Source organism: Solea senegalensis, linkage group LG14 (assembly GCF_019176455.1).
Source record: "Solea senegalensis isolate Sse05_10M linkage group LG14, IFAPA_SoseM_1, whole genome shotgun sequence".
NCBI lineage: Eukaryota > Metazoa > Chordata > Actinopteri > Pleuronectiformes > Soleidae > Solea > Solea senegalensis.
Window position 1 is genome coordinate 23201550 of NC_058034.1, and position 14498 is coordinate 23216047.

The 14498-nt window shown below is 42.2% G+C and overlaps 3 protein-coding genes across 4 annotated transcripts; 2 read left to right on the forward strand and 1 right to left on the reverse strand.

Annotated features, from left to right (window-relative positions):
- Nucleotides 1-826: 826 nt before the first annotated feature.
- Nucleotides 827-2399, reverse strand: LOC122780935 (growth arrest and DNA damage-inducible protein GADD45 beta-like). The gene is made up of 4 exons (XM_044044374.1): nt 2204-2399; nt 1940-2041; nt 1625-1847; nt 827-1366 (listed from the first exon to the last, which is right to left on the reverse strand). The coding sequence occupies exons 1-4, from the start codon at nt 2245-2247 to the stop codon at nt 1253-1255; spliced, it is 483 nt and encodes a 160-aa protein (XP_043900309.1). The 5' UTR covers nt 2248-2399; the 3' UTR covers nt 827-1252.
- A 2034-nt stretch (nt 2400-4433) lies between these two features.
- On the forward strand, nt 4434-9842 carry LOC122781044 (survival motor neuron protein-like). Its single transcript, XM_044044537.1, has 7 exons — nt 4434-4494; nt 4648-4725; nt 7535-7654; nt 7983-8165; nt 8274-8465; nt 8900-8933; nt 9808-9842. The coding sequence occupies exons 1-7, from the start codon at nt 4456-4458 to the stop codon at nt 9840-9842; spliced, it is 681 nt and encodes a 226-aa protein (XP_043900472.1). The 5' UTR covers nt 4434-4455.
- Nucleotides 8975-13601, forward strand: LOC122780505 (niq CART3-like). Of its 2 annotated transcripts, XM_044043493.1 has the most exons (9): nt 8975-9031; nt 9808-9909; nt 10192-10323; nt 10393-10429; nt 11217-11742; nt 12665-12702; nt 12799-12971; nt 13256-13339; nt 13446-13601. In XM_044043493.1, exons 5-9 carry the CDS (start codon nt 11723-11725, stop codon nt 13551-13553), a joined length of 423 nt encoding a protein of 140 aa, XP_043899428.1. In that variant the 5' UTR covers nt 8975-9031; nt 9808-9909; nt 10192-10323; nt 10393-10429; nt 11217-11722; the 3' UTR covers nt 13554-13601. The 2 variants fall into 2 exon arrangements, with proteins under 2 accessions (XP_043899428.1, XP_043899429.1); XM_044043494.1 differs by lacking the exons at nt 8975-9031; nt 9808-9909; nt 10192-10323; nt 10393-10429 and adding an exon at nt 10989-11067.
- Nucleotides 13602-14498: the final 897 nt, after the last annotated feature.

Sequence of the window (14498 nt, forward strand, 5' to 3'; positions counted from 1 at the left end):
GAATACACACACACAGTAACAGGTAGATAGTCTTATGGTCAAACAGATTTAAACTGAAAACCCCGTCTCCATGGAAACGTGCAGACATACAGCTGACTGGCTAAACTGTTTGTCCTCTCGTTGCAGGACTCGTGGCTCCGTCCGTCCCTCAGGCCCAGCAGGGACACACCTGCTGCCAAAACAAACACACCTATGACATCAGAGCAGAGGAGTCCCTGCTGCTCCTGAGCTTACAACAGGATATGACATCACAGACGTGTCTGTGTGCAAGTGTGTTTCAAACACACAAAGACCCAGACCAGGATCTTACAATTAGACTATTTCACACACACACACACACACACAGCAGTTGTTGATCCACTGCTGCCTCCATCACTGAGTTCAAATGTCTTATTTTGTCACCTCAGTGTTTGAAATCCTTTGTTCAGATTGACCTCAGTGACCACACGAGTCAGCAGAGGACCAGCAGCTCAAATCGCTGATTTTCTCTGTGGACTTTGGTGTGGGAGAGTGAGTGGTTTAACACTGAGATAAAGACGTGATCATGTGACGGCGCTCACATCACAGTCAGCTCTGATCATGTGTCAGTACCTTATTCAAGTTCACTTCAAAAAAACCAGAACCGTCTCTTTAAATCCACATTCTCTATTCATGGTTTGGAAACAATGGTCTTGAACCAGCGTCATGGTAACGAGGCGGTGTGAAGATCCACCAACACACTGCTCATGTAACACCAAGTCTCTGCCTCCAGTCATGTGTGTGTGTGTGTGTGTGTGTGTGAATAATAATCAATAATCATTTTCAGTGAAACACTCAGATTCAGTCGTTTCTCCTTCAATCATTTATTGATCACAAACATCGATCAGCTGATGAACTCGTCACATTTACAAACTGTTGAGTCATTATAAACCAACATGACATCACAGCAGGTACACGCCCACCAGTGTCATGTGATGTCCAGGTGCTGCTGCTCACAAAAGTCTGTGCAGCTCCGAGACCCAAACCCACATCCCGCACAGTCAGATCCACTTTCATAAACCGTACCAGGACTGGCACCACAGCGCCCCCTGGGCCATCGTCATCATCATCCACCACCTCAGGAAGCACGTCCAGGCCCCTCCCCCTCCCATGGGGTCATCAGTGTAGACTTAAACACCATGACTGGTCTCCAGGTCAGCGGTTTGGACTCTGGTTCTGTTCTTCGGCACCGCTCTGCTGCGGCTCCACTTGCTCAGACTCGGCTGGGTTCTGCTCAGCGGTTCTGAAGCTCCAGACACGGAACCCACTGGTTCCTGCAGCGACTCTCCTCACAGAAGCTGCTGACGTCCTGCAGAGACACGCACTGCAGCGGCTGCACCGGCGGGTTCTGAACACAGGGGGCAGAAGAGAGGCGGAGTCAGCAAAAACATCGCACACAAAACTGTGATCGCCAACATTCACAGAGTCAGAGGTTTGAAGAATTAAGTCACAACTTAATTAAAAGGTTTTATTGTGAAATGTGTATCTTTCCACAGCAAAACAAACACTTATTTTGAAAATTCTGTGAATTTGACTTCGATTTAGAAACATTCACTGACAGTTAACGGTGCTCAGTGACGTCACGGGGGCTGGGACGCGTACTCACCGTGACCAGGATGCAGTGCAGGTCCGAGGGCTCGTTTCCGTTGCGGTCCTCCATGTCCTCGAGCAGCAGCTGCGCGAGGCGCGTGACCCCAGACACGCGCAGGATGTCGATGTCATTGTCGCAGCAGAAAGACTGAAGCAGCGTGAAGTGGATCTGCAGCGCGATGTCGTCTTCATCCTCCTCATCAGCCGCGAGGACACACAGAACCACACTGTCCGGGTCACTGAGGAGGCGGAGCACAGGTCAGAGGTCAGGGGTCAGGGGTCAGGGTGCAGGCGGTGACGGTGATGATGAAGATAAACAAAATGAACTTACACATTCATGAGTTTTGCAGATTCATAAACTCCCACGGTCAGACAGTTCTGACGCTGCGCTGCCGCGAGGAGGTCCTCCAGTGATGATGTCACAGTGTGCATCCTGAACACACAGAGAGAGAGAGAGAGAGGTTAGATGACAGCACCGACACTAACAACATCAACCGGTTCTAAACCTGCAGGACCTGGAACCAGAACCAGAGCCGGGACTCAGACTGCAGCCGGACTCCCGGCTCTGGTCCTGGTCTCAGTGACAGTAACGTACTTATTCTCGGTGCTGTTGGATCTGAAAACTTCCTCCAGCGTCATGTTGACTTCACTGAAATAATCCACAAAATCCAGGTTTACGACAAAAAGTGCAGTCCCGTTATAGTCCCGGTGTAAAGTCCCGGAGTAAAGTCCACAGTCCGACACACTTTAGATCCACAGCGGGTTCAGGTACAGACTGAAGCGGATGAGGTCCAGAGTGAAACTGTGTGAAGATCTGACTCTGCTCTCTGTATTTATTCAGTCTGTCCGCGGGGGGCGTGGCCACACTCAGCTGATCACCACCTCATTGGTACACCGTCCTCCATAGCTTCACCCTTACTCTGCTCTCATTGGCTGACAGAGTGAGACCCACGTGGGACAGTTTCGGAGAATCCCCTTTCTGTCTCTGTCTCGCTCTCATGGAAATTCCTTCACAGAGGTGTGTGTGTTTGCAGCAGCGGTGACGTCATATGATGATATTTACCTGCAGAAACTGATCGATACAAATGAAAGATTATGACATAAAACATTGTTATTGTGACTGTTGTTACATCTTTTTTATCTGATGTTTTCATTTAAAAAGTTTTTTATTGAAACACGTGACCTGAACATTTTAACAAGCTGATAAGAACAAAAAAATCTGTATTTAAACAGTGATGTATTAGAAAGTTATAATATTGAAATGCTTCATTAAAACCATAAAAACCTTATAAAACATTTTAAAGGGTTAAAGTAATATGTTTATATTTATGTTTTGTATTTATGAACAATTTAAATACGTTATTAAAACATAAAAACAGTTTCTCTTCAGATCCTGGTCTTGCGCGCTCTCCTGTGGCCTGTGGTGACACTGCAGCAGTGAAAGCAGCAGCTGGACGTGATGGAACATGTTCTGATGAAGATCATGAAGAGGAGCAGGAACTCCCTGCAGAACCTGCTCCAGGACCCGGGATGGAAGGGGCTGAGGTTTCAGGGGTTTTGATGATGTGAGGTTTCAGGGGATTTGATGTGAGGTTTGAGGGGTTTTGATGAGTTTAATGGGTTTTAGTGAAGAGTTGAGGACTTTCAGGAGAGATTTTGAAGTTTGTGAATGTTTAAAAAAAAAAAACAACTTTAAAATCGTCTCTCTGATCGTCTCTTTTCCTGGAATTTCCCTTAAATGTCAAAAATGTACCCTTAACTCAAATCACTTAAAAAAAAACATATATGAGATCAATACGATTCTTAATAAATTAGTTTTAAGGTTTAAGTGGTTTTGCTTCCAGCAGCTTTAAATTAAGGTGACTTACGGTAAAAAAATGTTTTAAACAAAAGAAAACCGGTCCATGACAGAGGTCAGAGGTTAAAACACGTGATTCTGTGGCGTTCGTGTGTATTTGTGGTCTTGCTCTGCCCCCTGCTGGTAACTCACACGTACTGTAGGAGGAATTCATGCTCTTCAATGTGCGTGTGTGTGTCACATGTGCCGTGAGCGTCCCCTGCTGCTGATCATCTGCCCTCAGGGTCAGAATCAACCAGTCACATGATCAATTAAAAGTCAACAACTGTTTGTTTATAATGAATTTGTCACGCGATCATTAATCACACTGATAATGATGATGATGATGTCATGAGCTGCTGCAGCTTTGATGACATCACTCAGTGAAAGTCACATGACAAGATCATTAACGAGTGATCAATAGAGTTGAATGAGACAGAAACTGATCCTCACTATCTGTGTCTTCAAAAAGGGTTTCTTTAAAAATCTTAAGGGAAAACATTAGTAAAAAATTATCACATGAGGGTTTTCAGTGAAATGCATATGATGTGATTTGGTCAAATTAATGTTCACAACATTTATTAACACAAAGGTTTAAGGCGCTTTAAGAGACAACTACATTTTACAGGTATTTAAAGTTGTTAAGGGTGATTAAAGTGTGATCAATGACATTAGGAAGATTGTAATGATTTTAAAGTTTTTAAACTTCAGTCAAATTCATCTTAAATCATAGATTTTCAACCACACATGAAGTTTATTTAAGTTTAAATATAAAAAAACATGTGATGGTTTTAGTTTATAGTATAAGAAATAAATCATACGCAAAGTAACAAAAATAAAAATAAACTTTAACAAAACTAAAACATAAACAACAACATATTTGTATTTACATATATGCATGAAAAAACTTTATTTTGAAATGATTTGACGATGTTAGTCTTTATTTTGAAAGGTGACACCGGATGTCAGCGTTACATTGACGCAGGTGTTCACGCGCTACCATTGAAACGATGACGGAACCAGAAGAAAATTACGAAACCGTGGAGACGGTACGTTTTAAAAAAAGATAATTATTCATTTATTTAAAAGTCAAAATGTTTATTTTTACCAAGACAGTTGAGAAAAATAAACCTTTAACACCTGCTGGGTTTACTCGACGACAGCACGTTAGCTAGTTCACGAGCTAACGGTTAACTCCGCAGGTGCAGTTCCTCTGCGCCACCACCAAACACGAAACTTCACTCTTGGAAAGTTTGGAAAAGACACTGCAAATTTCACACGTGAGTTTTTTAAATCAAAGAAAATGTTTGTCTTGGTAAATGTGTGAACGTTTTCCTGTGATAAGAAGCTGTGAACCAAACCCTGTTCAATAAAGTGACGCATTTAGAACTCACTGTGACTGAAACTTAATTAACTAACCAACTCTGAACCAAACAGAAAGTGTTAGACTCTTTATATTTCACTATTTTACGTCAATGTTTTCTCATTTTATTTGATTAATAAGAAACTTTATTAATATTCATTCACTTTAACTTCACTGAACATTTTTATAAACTACGAGCCCAATTCAAACGATTTGAATGTAGAATCAACACAAAAAGTATATTTAAATAGAAAGACCGTTTTAGTGGCTTTGTTTAAACTTTAAACACAGTTTCTCTTCTGTGAGGTAAAAAAAAAAGGCATCTTTCTAGACATCATAATAGAAATATAATAGAACCCAGGCCCATGTTAAAGTGCAGGTTGAATATTTAAAAACCAACCAAGGCCAATAAAATCAGACATCAGCTGAAATGGCAATTATTTCTTATATGAACTAGTAACATAAATACAGTATCCATTTGAAACAGGTGCACATGCACAGTGCAAATATAAAAAACTTCAGAACATTGAACATTTTTCTCTTTCAGCCGGTTACTGAGGTAGACCCGTTTGTTTACATTATCAGGGGACAATGACGTGGCCTGAGAGTGAGAAGGGTTAAGTGGGTGGAAGTAGCTTCATGCTGCAACCATGTAACAGGCACTGTCAGTGTCAAGTGTGCACTTCCTTGATTTTCCAGAAAATGCACATGCCTCAGCATAGTGTCTGTTTTACTCACAGTTAGTGCAAAGGACTGCAGAGTCCAATCTTTATCAATGTGACGCCCATGTAAAGTGCCCTCCTGTAGTATTGGAACAATGAGGCCAATTCTTTTGTTTTTGCCATAAACTGAAAACATTTGTGTTTGACATCAAAAGATGAACATTTCAGCTTCTATTTGCAGGTATTTACATGTGGATCTAATACACATTTAGAAGATAGCATTATTTGTAACGGAACACAACATTTGTAGCTGAGCAAAAGTATTGGAACAGACTTAAAAAGGATTAAAGTGAATAAGACTCATATTTAGTTACAAATCCTTTGCTTTCAATACCTGCATCAAGCCTGTGACTCACTGACATCAACAAACCTTTGCATTCTTCTGCTGTGATGCTCTTCCAGGCTTTCAGTTGTTGGTTGTTTTGGGGCTTTACTTCCTTCAGTCTCCTCTTTAGCAAGTCAAATGCAGCTCTATAGGGTTGAAGTGTGGACATTGACTTGGCCAGTCTCAAACCTTCTGATCAACTCCTTTTGTGTGTTTATCGTTATCTTGCTGCATGATGAAGGATCTCCCAATCATCTTTACATTGGCAGACAGGATGTTTGTGTAGACTTGTGAGTTCATTGTGCTGCTGCCATCATGTGTTACATCATCAATGAAGATAAATGAGCCCATCCCAGAAGAAGCCATGACATGACCTTCACTGTGTTTCACACATGAGCTTGTATGTTTGGGATCATGAGCAGATAATTTATTCCTCCAAGCTTTGGTCAAAGTTCATCTTTGTCTCATCAGTCCATAAAACTTTGTCCCAGAATGTTTGACGCTCGTCTCTGTACTTTTTGGTCAATTCCAGCCTGGTCTTCCTATTCTTCTTTCTAATGAGTGGTTTCATGTTCTGGTGAAGCCTCTGTACGTTTGTTCATGAAGTCTTCTGCCATGTGTTGCTTGGTACACCAATGGTTTCTTCTTCAGGACATTCCAATGCTTGTACTGGCTCTGGCCAATGTTTGTGCAATGGCTCTGATTGATTTCCCATCTTCTCTCCTGTGTTTCACCCATAGACAGCTCTGTTGTTTTCATGTTGGTTCCACTTCTAAGTGCAGTCTGCACATACAAAACCTGTCCTACCCAATCTGAACCTGAGCGTAGACATTCATTTCTACTTATTGTTTGAGTAAAACATTTGTAATAGGACACACCTGGGCAACACAACACAACACACCAAAACACTTATGGTGTTTGGTACCTGGGGTGTTTTTCTTTCCTGTCTCCTGTAAAGTGTGACTCTAATTTTAACAGTGCTGTTTGTGGATGTTGGAGCTTTTAATTTCCCCGAGGGAACCTCCCAAAGGGATTAATAAAGTCGTCTGTCTGTCTGTTCACATACTTTTGCTCACATATTCTAATACTATAGGAGGGCACTGTGGCTGTTGTTTACAGAGGTCCAGTGGTCTCCTGGACAGAGGGCGGCTAAGAGTCTGCAGAGGGCGTGTGGGCTGTTTCCCTGTGTCGTGGGGTGGTGTCCGGTGCCGTGCGGGGGGGCCCGGATATGGCGGTCGGCGGCGCTGACTCTAGGTGTCCGCCAGGCACTTCTCGCAGATCTCTCCATGTCCTTTGCTTGCTCGAGCATGTTCTTCCGCCGTGTTCTCTCGTCCTCATACAAAGTGTGTATTCTTCACACGATGGTTCCTTTCCAGGGTAGATTATGAGAGGGACGCAACCCCAATTACTTCTTTCAGCCCTTCGTCCTCTACTGGTTCAGTCGCCACCGGAAGTAAACAAACAACGTTAACTGCGTTAACACATTAACGGTGACAGCACTAATAAAAACACTGGATATTAATGTATTTATTTATTAAAACAAAAAAAAGAAAAACACTTATTTAAGCCAGTAAGCATTCTAACTGTGTTTCTATGTGAAACTATGTCTATCTAACTGTAGTTTTTACAGATGTGACTGCAGATGTTCTGGTGGAGCTTTGTTTTGTTTGTCTGTGCAGGACAATAAGTCAACAGGAAGTCCCGCCTCCGAGGAGACCGAGAGCAGAGAGGAGGCAGAGCATAAAGAAGCAGCACAGCAGGACGTTCTGAGTGTGTGTTCACCTGCAGCTGAGACCAAGGTAACAAAGTCTTTTCAATCTTTTCAAAGTCCACAGAGAAAATCAGTGATTTTAACATCAAACACACTGGAGTTGTTGATCCACTGCTGCCTCCATCACTAAGTTCAAATGTCTTATTCTGTCACTTCAGTGTTTGAAATCCTTTGTTCAGATTGACCTCAGTGACACAAAGTGACCACACGAGGCAGCAGAGGACCAGCAGCGCCTGTGTCCCCGCGAGCTAAAATCACTGATTTTCTCTATGAGGTTTGGTGTGGGAGTGGTTTACAAACTTCCTGGAAACTCTCTCTCTCTCTCTCTCTCGCTCACACTCTCTCTCCCCCCTCAGTGGGAGGCGGGCTCTCAGTGTCTCGCCATTTACTCAAAGGACGGTCAGGTTTATCCGGCGACTGTCGTGTGTTTGGACGGAAATCACTGCAGAGTTCGTTTCACTGGTTACGACAACGAGGAGGACGTTGAACTGAGCACGCTCCAGAGTCCTCCAGTAGCTCCGCCCACTCAGACTTCGCAGGTAACATTGACCTTTTCACCAGTCACGTTAAAATGTTTCTGTTCTACAATAGAAAACATGGTTTCACACCATGTTTTTTCACCGTTTGTGTCTCTGCGTGTGTGTCAGGAATGGCGTCCTGGTTCCCGTTGTCGGGCTGTGTTCTCTGAGGACAGCCTGGTTTATCCAGCAGTGGTTCTGTGGGTCAAAGGTCAGCAGTGTCGCGTTCGTTTTGACGACTACAACAACGAGGAGGAGCTGGACGTCTGCAGCCTCCTGAGTCCAGACGAGCTGCATGGACCCAACAGAACCAGCAGCAAGGTAAACATCTTTGAGCAATCAGGACGCAGGATTGACTACTGAGCTGCTCCTCAAACAGGAGGTCTCACTCTGACATCATCATCCTGTCATCACATCATACGTGAAACGTATTTTATTCTTAATATTTCTGTTTCTCTTCATTTATGGTTCAATTGTAAAACATTTATTTTATTAAGAATCACTGGCTGTTTTCTAAAAATATTTATTCCGTGTTGTTCCGCCCCACATGAATTTATTACTTTTTTGAGAGACAAAGTTTCATCCAACTCTTTCAACTCATTGTTGGTGTAAATACACAACTTCTTCTTTCATCTCTGATCGTATTCATTTAATCTGTGAGAATAACCAGATTGAACCAGAGATTTATCAACAACAGCTCCAGAACAACCGTGTGTTTGTTTCAGGAATTTAAAAAAGGTTTTCTGTCCCTGCAGGGAATCATGTGGAAGAGGAGAGGGAGGAGAGAGGAGAACCTGGGAGAGAGAGGAGGAGGAGGAGGAGGAGGAGGTGGAGGAGGAGGAGAGAGGAGGTCCGCACGCCGAGACGATCAGCTGAGCTTCTCCTCAGTGAGTCTCCAGCAGCGACACCTGCTGGTCAACTGCTGCGTCTGTCCAAAGACAGGCCGTATGTACTTGCTTACTTGGGAAGTATATACTTGAGAAGTACCCTGGGAGTATATACTTGCCAAGTACGGGAGTACACAAGTATGTGGCTGTTTCTCAATACTCAAGTAAGCAAGTATGTATGTATTGTTCTATTTGAATATTGTTTGAATGGTGGCTGGCGCCAAGTGCTGCAGCCTCATTACTGCCACCTACGGTGTTGATAAATGAACATATGAAATACTTTTAATAAATGCATATATATTTTTATTATTTTCACATTTTAAATAATATACACAAACCACATGTTTGAATTCTAAATGACTAATTTCTCGCCTCAAAAGATGTTAAAATTGCGTTCTGGTACACAGAAAAATATTTATCTTATTCTACTTTCTGCTGCTATGTTCCGCCGAAATGTTTTCTGGGATACATGGCCATCCCAAGTACGCTTAAGTCACCTCCGATTCATACTTGGTAAAAATGGGCAGAGCGAGAATACTTCCGGGTTTGAGAACCGTCCTCGCTGTTTGCTTACTTGAGAATTGGAACAGCACTTGGACTGATGACGTTTTCACAAGTACGGGAGTACGCAAGTACGCACAAGTATGGATATTGAGAAACGGTCAAAGACTTTTATTTTGTCTCCACAATGATCAAACTTGAGTTGTATTTCACCTCCTCACCAGTAGGGGGCAGACGTCTTTATCTGTTTTCATGAGAATGTGGTGTCTCTGCAGAACAAAGACACAACGACCAATCAGATTACAGCTGAGAAACCCACCAATCCCAGCGTCCCTCTCTTCCCTCCGTTCCCTCCCCCTGATCAACTGACCTCAGCGGTAACACAGATTATTAATCCGATTATATTCACATGACTAAACTCAATAAAAAAACACATTGAAACTAATTATTAATATGAATAATAATCTGATTATAGTCATTCATTAATCTGAGTATATTGAGAGGAATAAACTGAATAATAAATGGATAATTAATCAGATTATTATACACATTATTCTTCTGATTTATAATGAGATTAGTAAATAAAGGGATTAAACCTTATTATGTGACGGATTATCTATCAGATTATGATGAAGTGTCTCTGGCGTTTGTGTCTCCAGGACTCTCTGTCCTTTGTCCCTCCTCCTCCCCCTCCTCCTCTCTGGACATTTGGAGGGAAAGAGTCCACTGACTCCGCCTCCAGCATGTTGATGCTCTGGTACACATGTGGTTTTCACACAGGCAGCTACATGGTCAGTATGATGTCATCACACACACACACCTGCACACACACACAGTGTACTGACGTGTGTGTGTTTCAGACTCAGCAGAAGTTCAGGTCGACTTCTAAAGACTGAGGTAGGAAACCACTGACCTACACACACAAGGAGGGGAGAGTGATATGAACTTAAAATGATATCAAAATATTCTATGTATTCAGATAGCCATGATTTATGATTTTCAACAAACAAACCTATTTATTACCACAAGGTGGCAGCATCAGCATTATGAAGTAGTGAGGGTGAGCTGAGTGAAACAGAACAGAAAGCACATCATTCACTTCCTTAAAGACTTGTGTAATAAAATCCAAGTCTGTGATCTATCCGTCACATGTCTGTAAACCACTCACTCTCCCACACCAAACCTCATAGAGAAAATCAGTGATTTTAACATCACACATACAGGAGTTGTTGATCCACTGCTGCCTCCATCACTAAGTTCTAATGTCTGATTTTGTCACTTCGTGTTTGAAATCCTTTGTTCAGATTGACCTCAGTGACACAAAGTGACCACACGAGGCAGCAGAGGAGCAGCAGCTCCTGTGTCCCCACAAGCTAAAATCACTGATTTTCAAAATGAGGTTTGGTGTTGGAGAGTGAGTGGTTTACAAAGTCCAGTTTAACAGTGAGATAAAGACCTGAACATGTGACGTAGAGATCAGAGACTTAAACTGACGTAGACCACCGTGTTTTTCCAGTAGCCGTCAAAGGTCAAAGGTGAGAGATATTTAACTGTAACATGAAACTTGTACGTTTTTTCTCGTCTCTGCTGGCAGCCATGTTTTCACTGAGAGTGAGTGTTAGTGCGTGAGCAGCAGGGCAGTCGGCTCTGATTGAGACTTTTTTTTCTTTACTTCCTACTTTAGAGCCAGAGAGGATTATGGGACGCTGCCTGAACCACTGCACCTTTTCTTTTTCTTCCAAATTATTTTTTTTTATTATTTATTTTTTTTAAATGTCACTTTAGTTGGAAACGCTGCAGCTGTGACTGCAGCAGGAGAGTGGTTTGTGTTCAGAAGTTTGTGTCAAACTAGTTTTGTTTGGACATTCAGTGTCAAAGTTATTTTGTTATTAAACACATGAACAGATGTTTGTGCTTTTATCATACCGTCAACCCACACGTAGGTCTTAGCCACCAGGGGGCGCCAAAAAAGCCAAACTGTCCCTTTACTAAGAGCTGTGTCCTCAGTGTGTGTGTGTGTGTGTGTGTGTTTGACTCCTCAGGTCATTCATTGTGTCCACACTGACGTTTTCAGACCGAGGTCTCACTCTGAGCAGGAAATTAAAGCCTTTTTTCCTGTTTAGTTTGATGTAAACATTGAGATTGTCATGGAAACAGAAGTGACATCACAGCAAAAAAAAATACTACTGAATGAACGTGCTGATTTTAAAGTGAGTATTTTGATCAGATAAATCATTTTATTAACGTGTTTTCAACAGAATCTTCTTTGGTTCAGATTTATCAATATTCTTATTTTAAAATCAAAGGTTTATGTTGTTCAAATGTCTTTCTGTACGATGTGTTTTAGGACGTGTCTGTAGGGCGTGTTTTAGGACATGTCTGCCTTTAGGGTGTGTTTTAGGAAGTGTCTGTCTGTAGGACATGTCTGTCTGTAGGGCGTGTCTGTAGTACATGTCTGTCTGTAGGGCGTGTCTGTAGTACATGTCTGTCTGTAGGGTGTGTTTGTAGGACGTGTTTGTAGGATGTGGTCATAGGACATGTCTGTCTGTAGGACGTGTTTTAGGACATGTCTGTCTGTAGGACGTGTCTGTCTGTAGGACGTCTTTGTAGGACATGTTTCTCTGTAGGACGTCTTTGTAGGACATGTTTGTCTGTAGGACGTGGTCGTAGGACATGTTTGTAGGATGTGGTCGTAGGACGTGTTTGTAGGACAAGTTTGTCTGTAGGACGTGTTTGTAGGACATGTTTGTCTGTAGGACGTGTTTGTAGGACATGTTTGTCTGTTGAACGTGTCTTTCTGTAGGACATGTTTCTGTAGGATGTGACTTTCTGTAGGACATGTTTGTAGGACACGTCTGTAGGATGTGTTTGTCTGTATGACACGTCTGTAGGACATTTTTTTATTATTATTATTTGGGATAAGTAAGATTTTGTAAATGATCTTCGCTTTTATTAAAAAACATAAATGTTTCTAACACTCAAAACTACGAGACATGATGTCCATACTATAAAGACCATTTGACCGTTCATAGATTAAAACAAAACACGGTTGTTTTTTGTGAAGACTCTGTGTCTTTAGTCAAAGTCTAAACGCTAAAGTTGTCTCCCGCCATGTCCTGTTTGACGGAGCAGAGGTTTGTCTTCTGTCTGTCCCCTCTCTAACCTCAGAGGTGAGTCTTCTGTTTGTTTCATTACGTTAAATAAATATTGTCAGTGTGACGTCAGAAACGCTCACATTTAAACTGCTGTTTGACCGTCTGTCTCAGTGTTCAGGAGACAGTCTGAGGCGTCCACCACTGTCATTCTGTGTCCCTCTGCCTGGTCCAAGTCCACCAGCGTGATGGTCAAGATGCTGCTCCTCAGCGCCTCCTGCTGGCTGCTGGTTGTCACAGGCTGCTGCGAGGACGATGTCTTCAAGACGCAGGAGGAGAAAGAACTGGTGAGTGAGCAGAAATGTCCCATCGTTGGTGTCCTGAACAGTTTGTCAATCATCTTCTCTTTAAAGTTTAATGGTGAAAATCATTATGTTTTTTTCTTGTATTGTGTATTGACCCCAGGTGAGGGCGCTGTCTCTGTCCTCGTCTGTGTTAAATATTCTCATTTTAAATGTAACAACAGTCAGTTCTGCAATTAAACTGTTTTATGTTTAAATGTTCTGTGGAGAGCCTGATGGGACTAAATACTGACCCTTGAGGGACACCATGGACTGTGTCTCTTCCACAGATTGAAGCTCTACAGGAAGTTCTGGAGAAGTTAAAGAGCAAACAGCTGCCATCCACAGAGAAGAAACTGGGCTGGCTTCCTTCAGTAAGAACATCTCTGTCTTTAAAGGCTCAGTTCACTCAAATTTAGACAACACAATCCTTCAGTTAAATATTTAAGCTCTCTCTGCCTGTGTCTCTGTGTGTGTCAGTGTGACGTGGGACAGCAGTGTGCGTTGCGTAAAGGTTCCAGGATTGGGAAACTGTGTTCGTGTCCCGGAGGAACTGTGTGTAACTTCGACGTCCTCAAATGTGTGTAGAGCTGAGAGACAAACTCCTTCAAAATAAAGGCAGGTTTTTAAAAAGTCCACGTGTCTTTGTTGACTTCCTGTTTGTCTTCTCTGTGTCTCAGGCTGGTTGTGAGCAGCAGGGGGCGCTCACAGCATAGTCACTGCCTCCTGTTTTTACTTCAATGTTTTTGATTCATTACTTTTCTCTAAACATGTTTGTCATCAAGTATGTCTTCGTGCAATCATGTCTTCAGTCACTGTGTTTGTCTCTGTCTCAGTGTGTCTGTGTCTGTCTCTGTCTGTGCCTCTGTCTCAGTGTGTGTGTCTGTCTCAGTGTGTCTCTGTATTAAAACGTGAGCAAACACAACGTGTAGTTTAGAACTGATTATGATGCAGAGAGAACACATGCGACTGTTTATTGATTATTGGTGTTTTGAATGTAAACACTAAGGATTCATCAAACTTCTTTACGTCTCTGTCGTCAACTTTGAACTTTTGTCAAATCATGCCGATAAAGTAGAACAAAGAAAACAAACATTTACAAACTCGTCACATTTATTCATTGATCAGTGATACACACACTTACACGTACACACACACACACATACACACACCAGCATAGATAAAATATAAAAGCTTTTTTTAAAAGTCGTGACGGAGCTGAAGCTGCGAGTTTGTCTGAAAAAAGCACCAAAAAATAATCATCAATCACACTCTTCACACCTGACAATCAGCTGTGATTGATTATTGATCAGACTCAGCAGCTGTGAACCAGGTTTTAGACGCACTTTCTTACGATCCATCGACTGAACGTCAGCTCTGCTCAAGTCTCCGCCCTCTGCTCTGACTCCGCCCATTTCATCATTATAATTTTTGAATAAAAACAACCTCCAACCTGATGAACGTCACCAAAGTAATGAAAAAATAAAAGTGAGACATTGCAGTTTTCAAAATGAAAGTCTCTGTTTCTCTCGT

Excerpts from the sequence above, each read along its gene's own strand:
- LOC122780935 (XM_044044374.1), bottom strand. The coding sequence starts at position 2,247 with ATGACGCTGGAGGAAGTTTTCAGATCCAACAGCACCGAGAATAA. Across the intron at positions 1,848-1,939 it reads TCTGCAAAACTCATGAATGT|TGACCCGGACAGTGTGGTTC; the intron begins GTAAGTTCATTT and ends CCGCCTCCTCAG. Across the intron at positions 1,367-1,624 it reads TGCACTGCATCCTGGTCACG|AACCCGCCGGTGCAGCCGCT; the intron begins GTGAGTACGCGT and ends CCCTGTGTTCAG.
- LOC122781044 (XM_044044537.1), top strand. The coding sequence starts at position 4,456 with ATGACGGAACCAGAAGAAAATTACGAAACCGTGGAGACG. Across the intron at positions 4,495-4,647 it reads ATTACGAAACCGTGGAGACG|GTGCAGTTCCTCTGCGCCAC; the intron begins GTACGTTTTAAA and ends TTAACTCCGCAG. Across the intron at positions 7,655-7,982 it reads CACCTGCAGCTGAGACCAAG|TGGGAGGCGGGCTCTCAGTG; the intron begins GTAACAAAGTCT and ends CTCCCCCCTCAG.
- LOC122780505 (XM_044043493.1), top strand. The coding sequence starts at position 11,723 with ATGAACGTGCTGATTTTAAA. Across the intron at positions 11,743-12,664 it reads ATGAACGTGCTGATTTTAAA|AGGTTTGTCTTCTGTCTGTC; the intron begins GTGAGTATTTTG and ends TTGACGGAGCAG. Across the intron at positions 12,972-13,255 it reads CGCAGGAGGAGAAAGAACTG|ATTGAAGCTCTACAGGAAGT; the intron begins GTGAGTGAGCAG and ends TCTCTTCCACAG.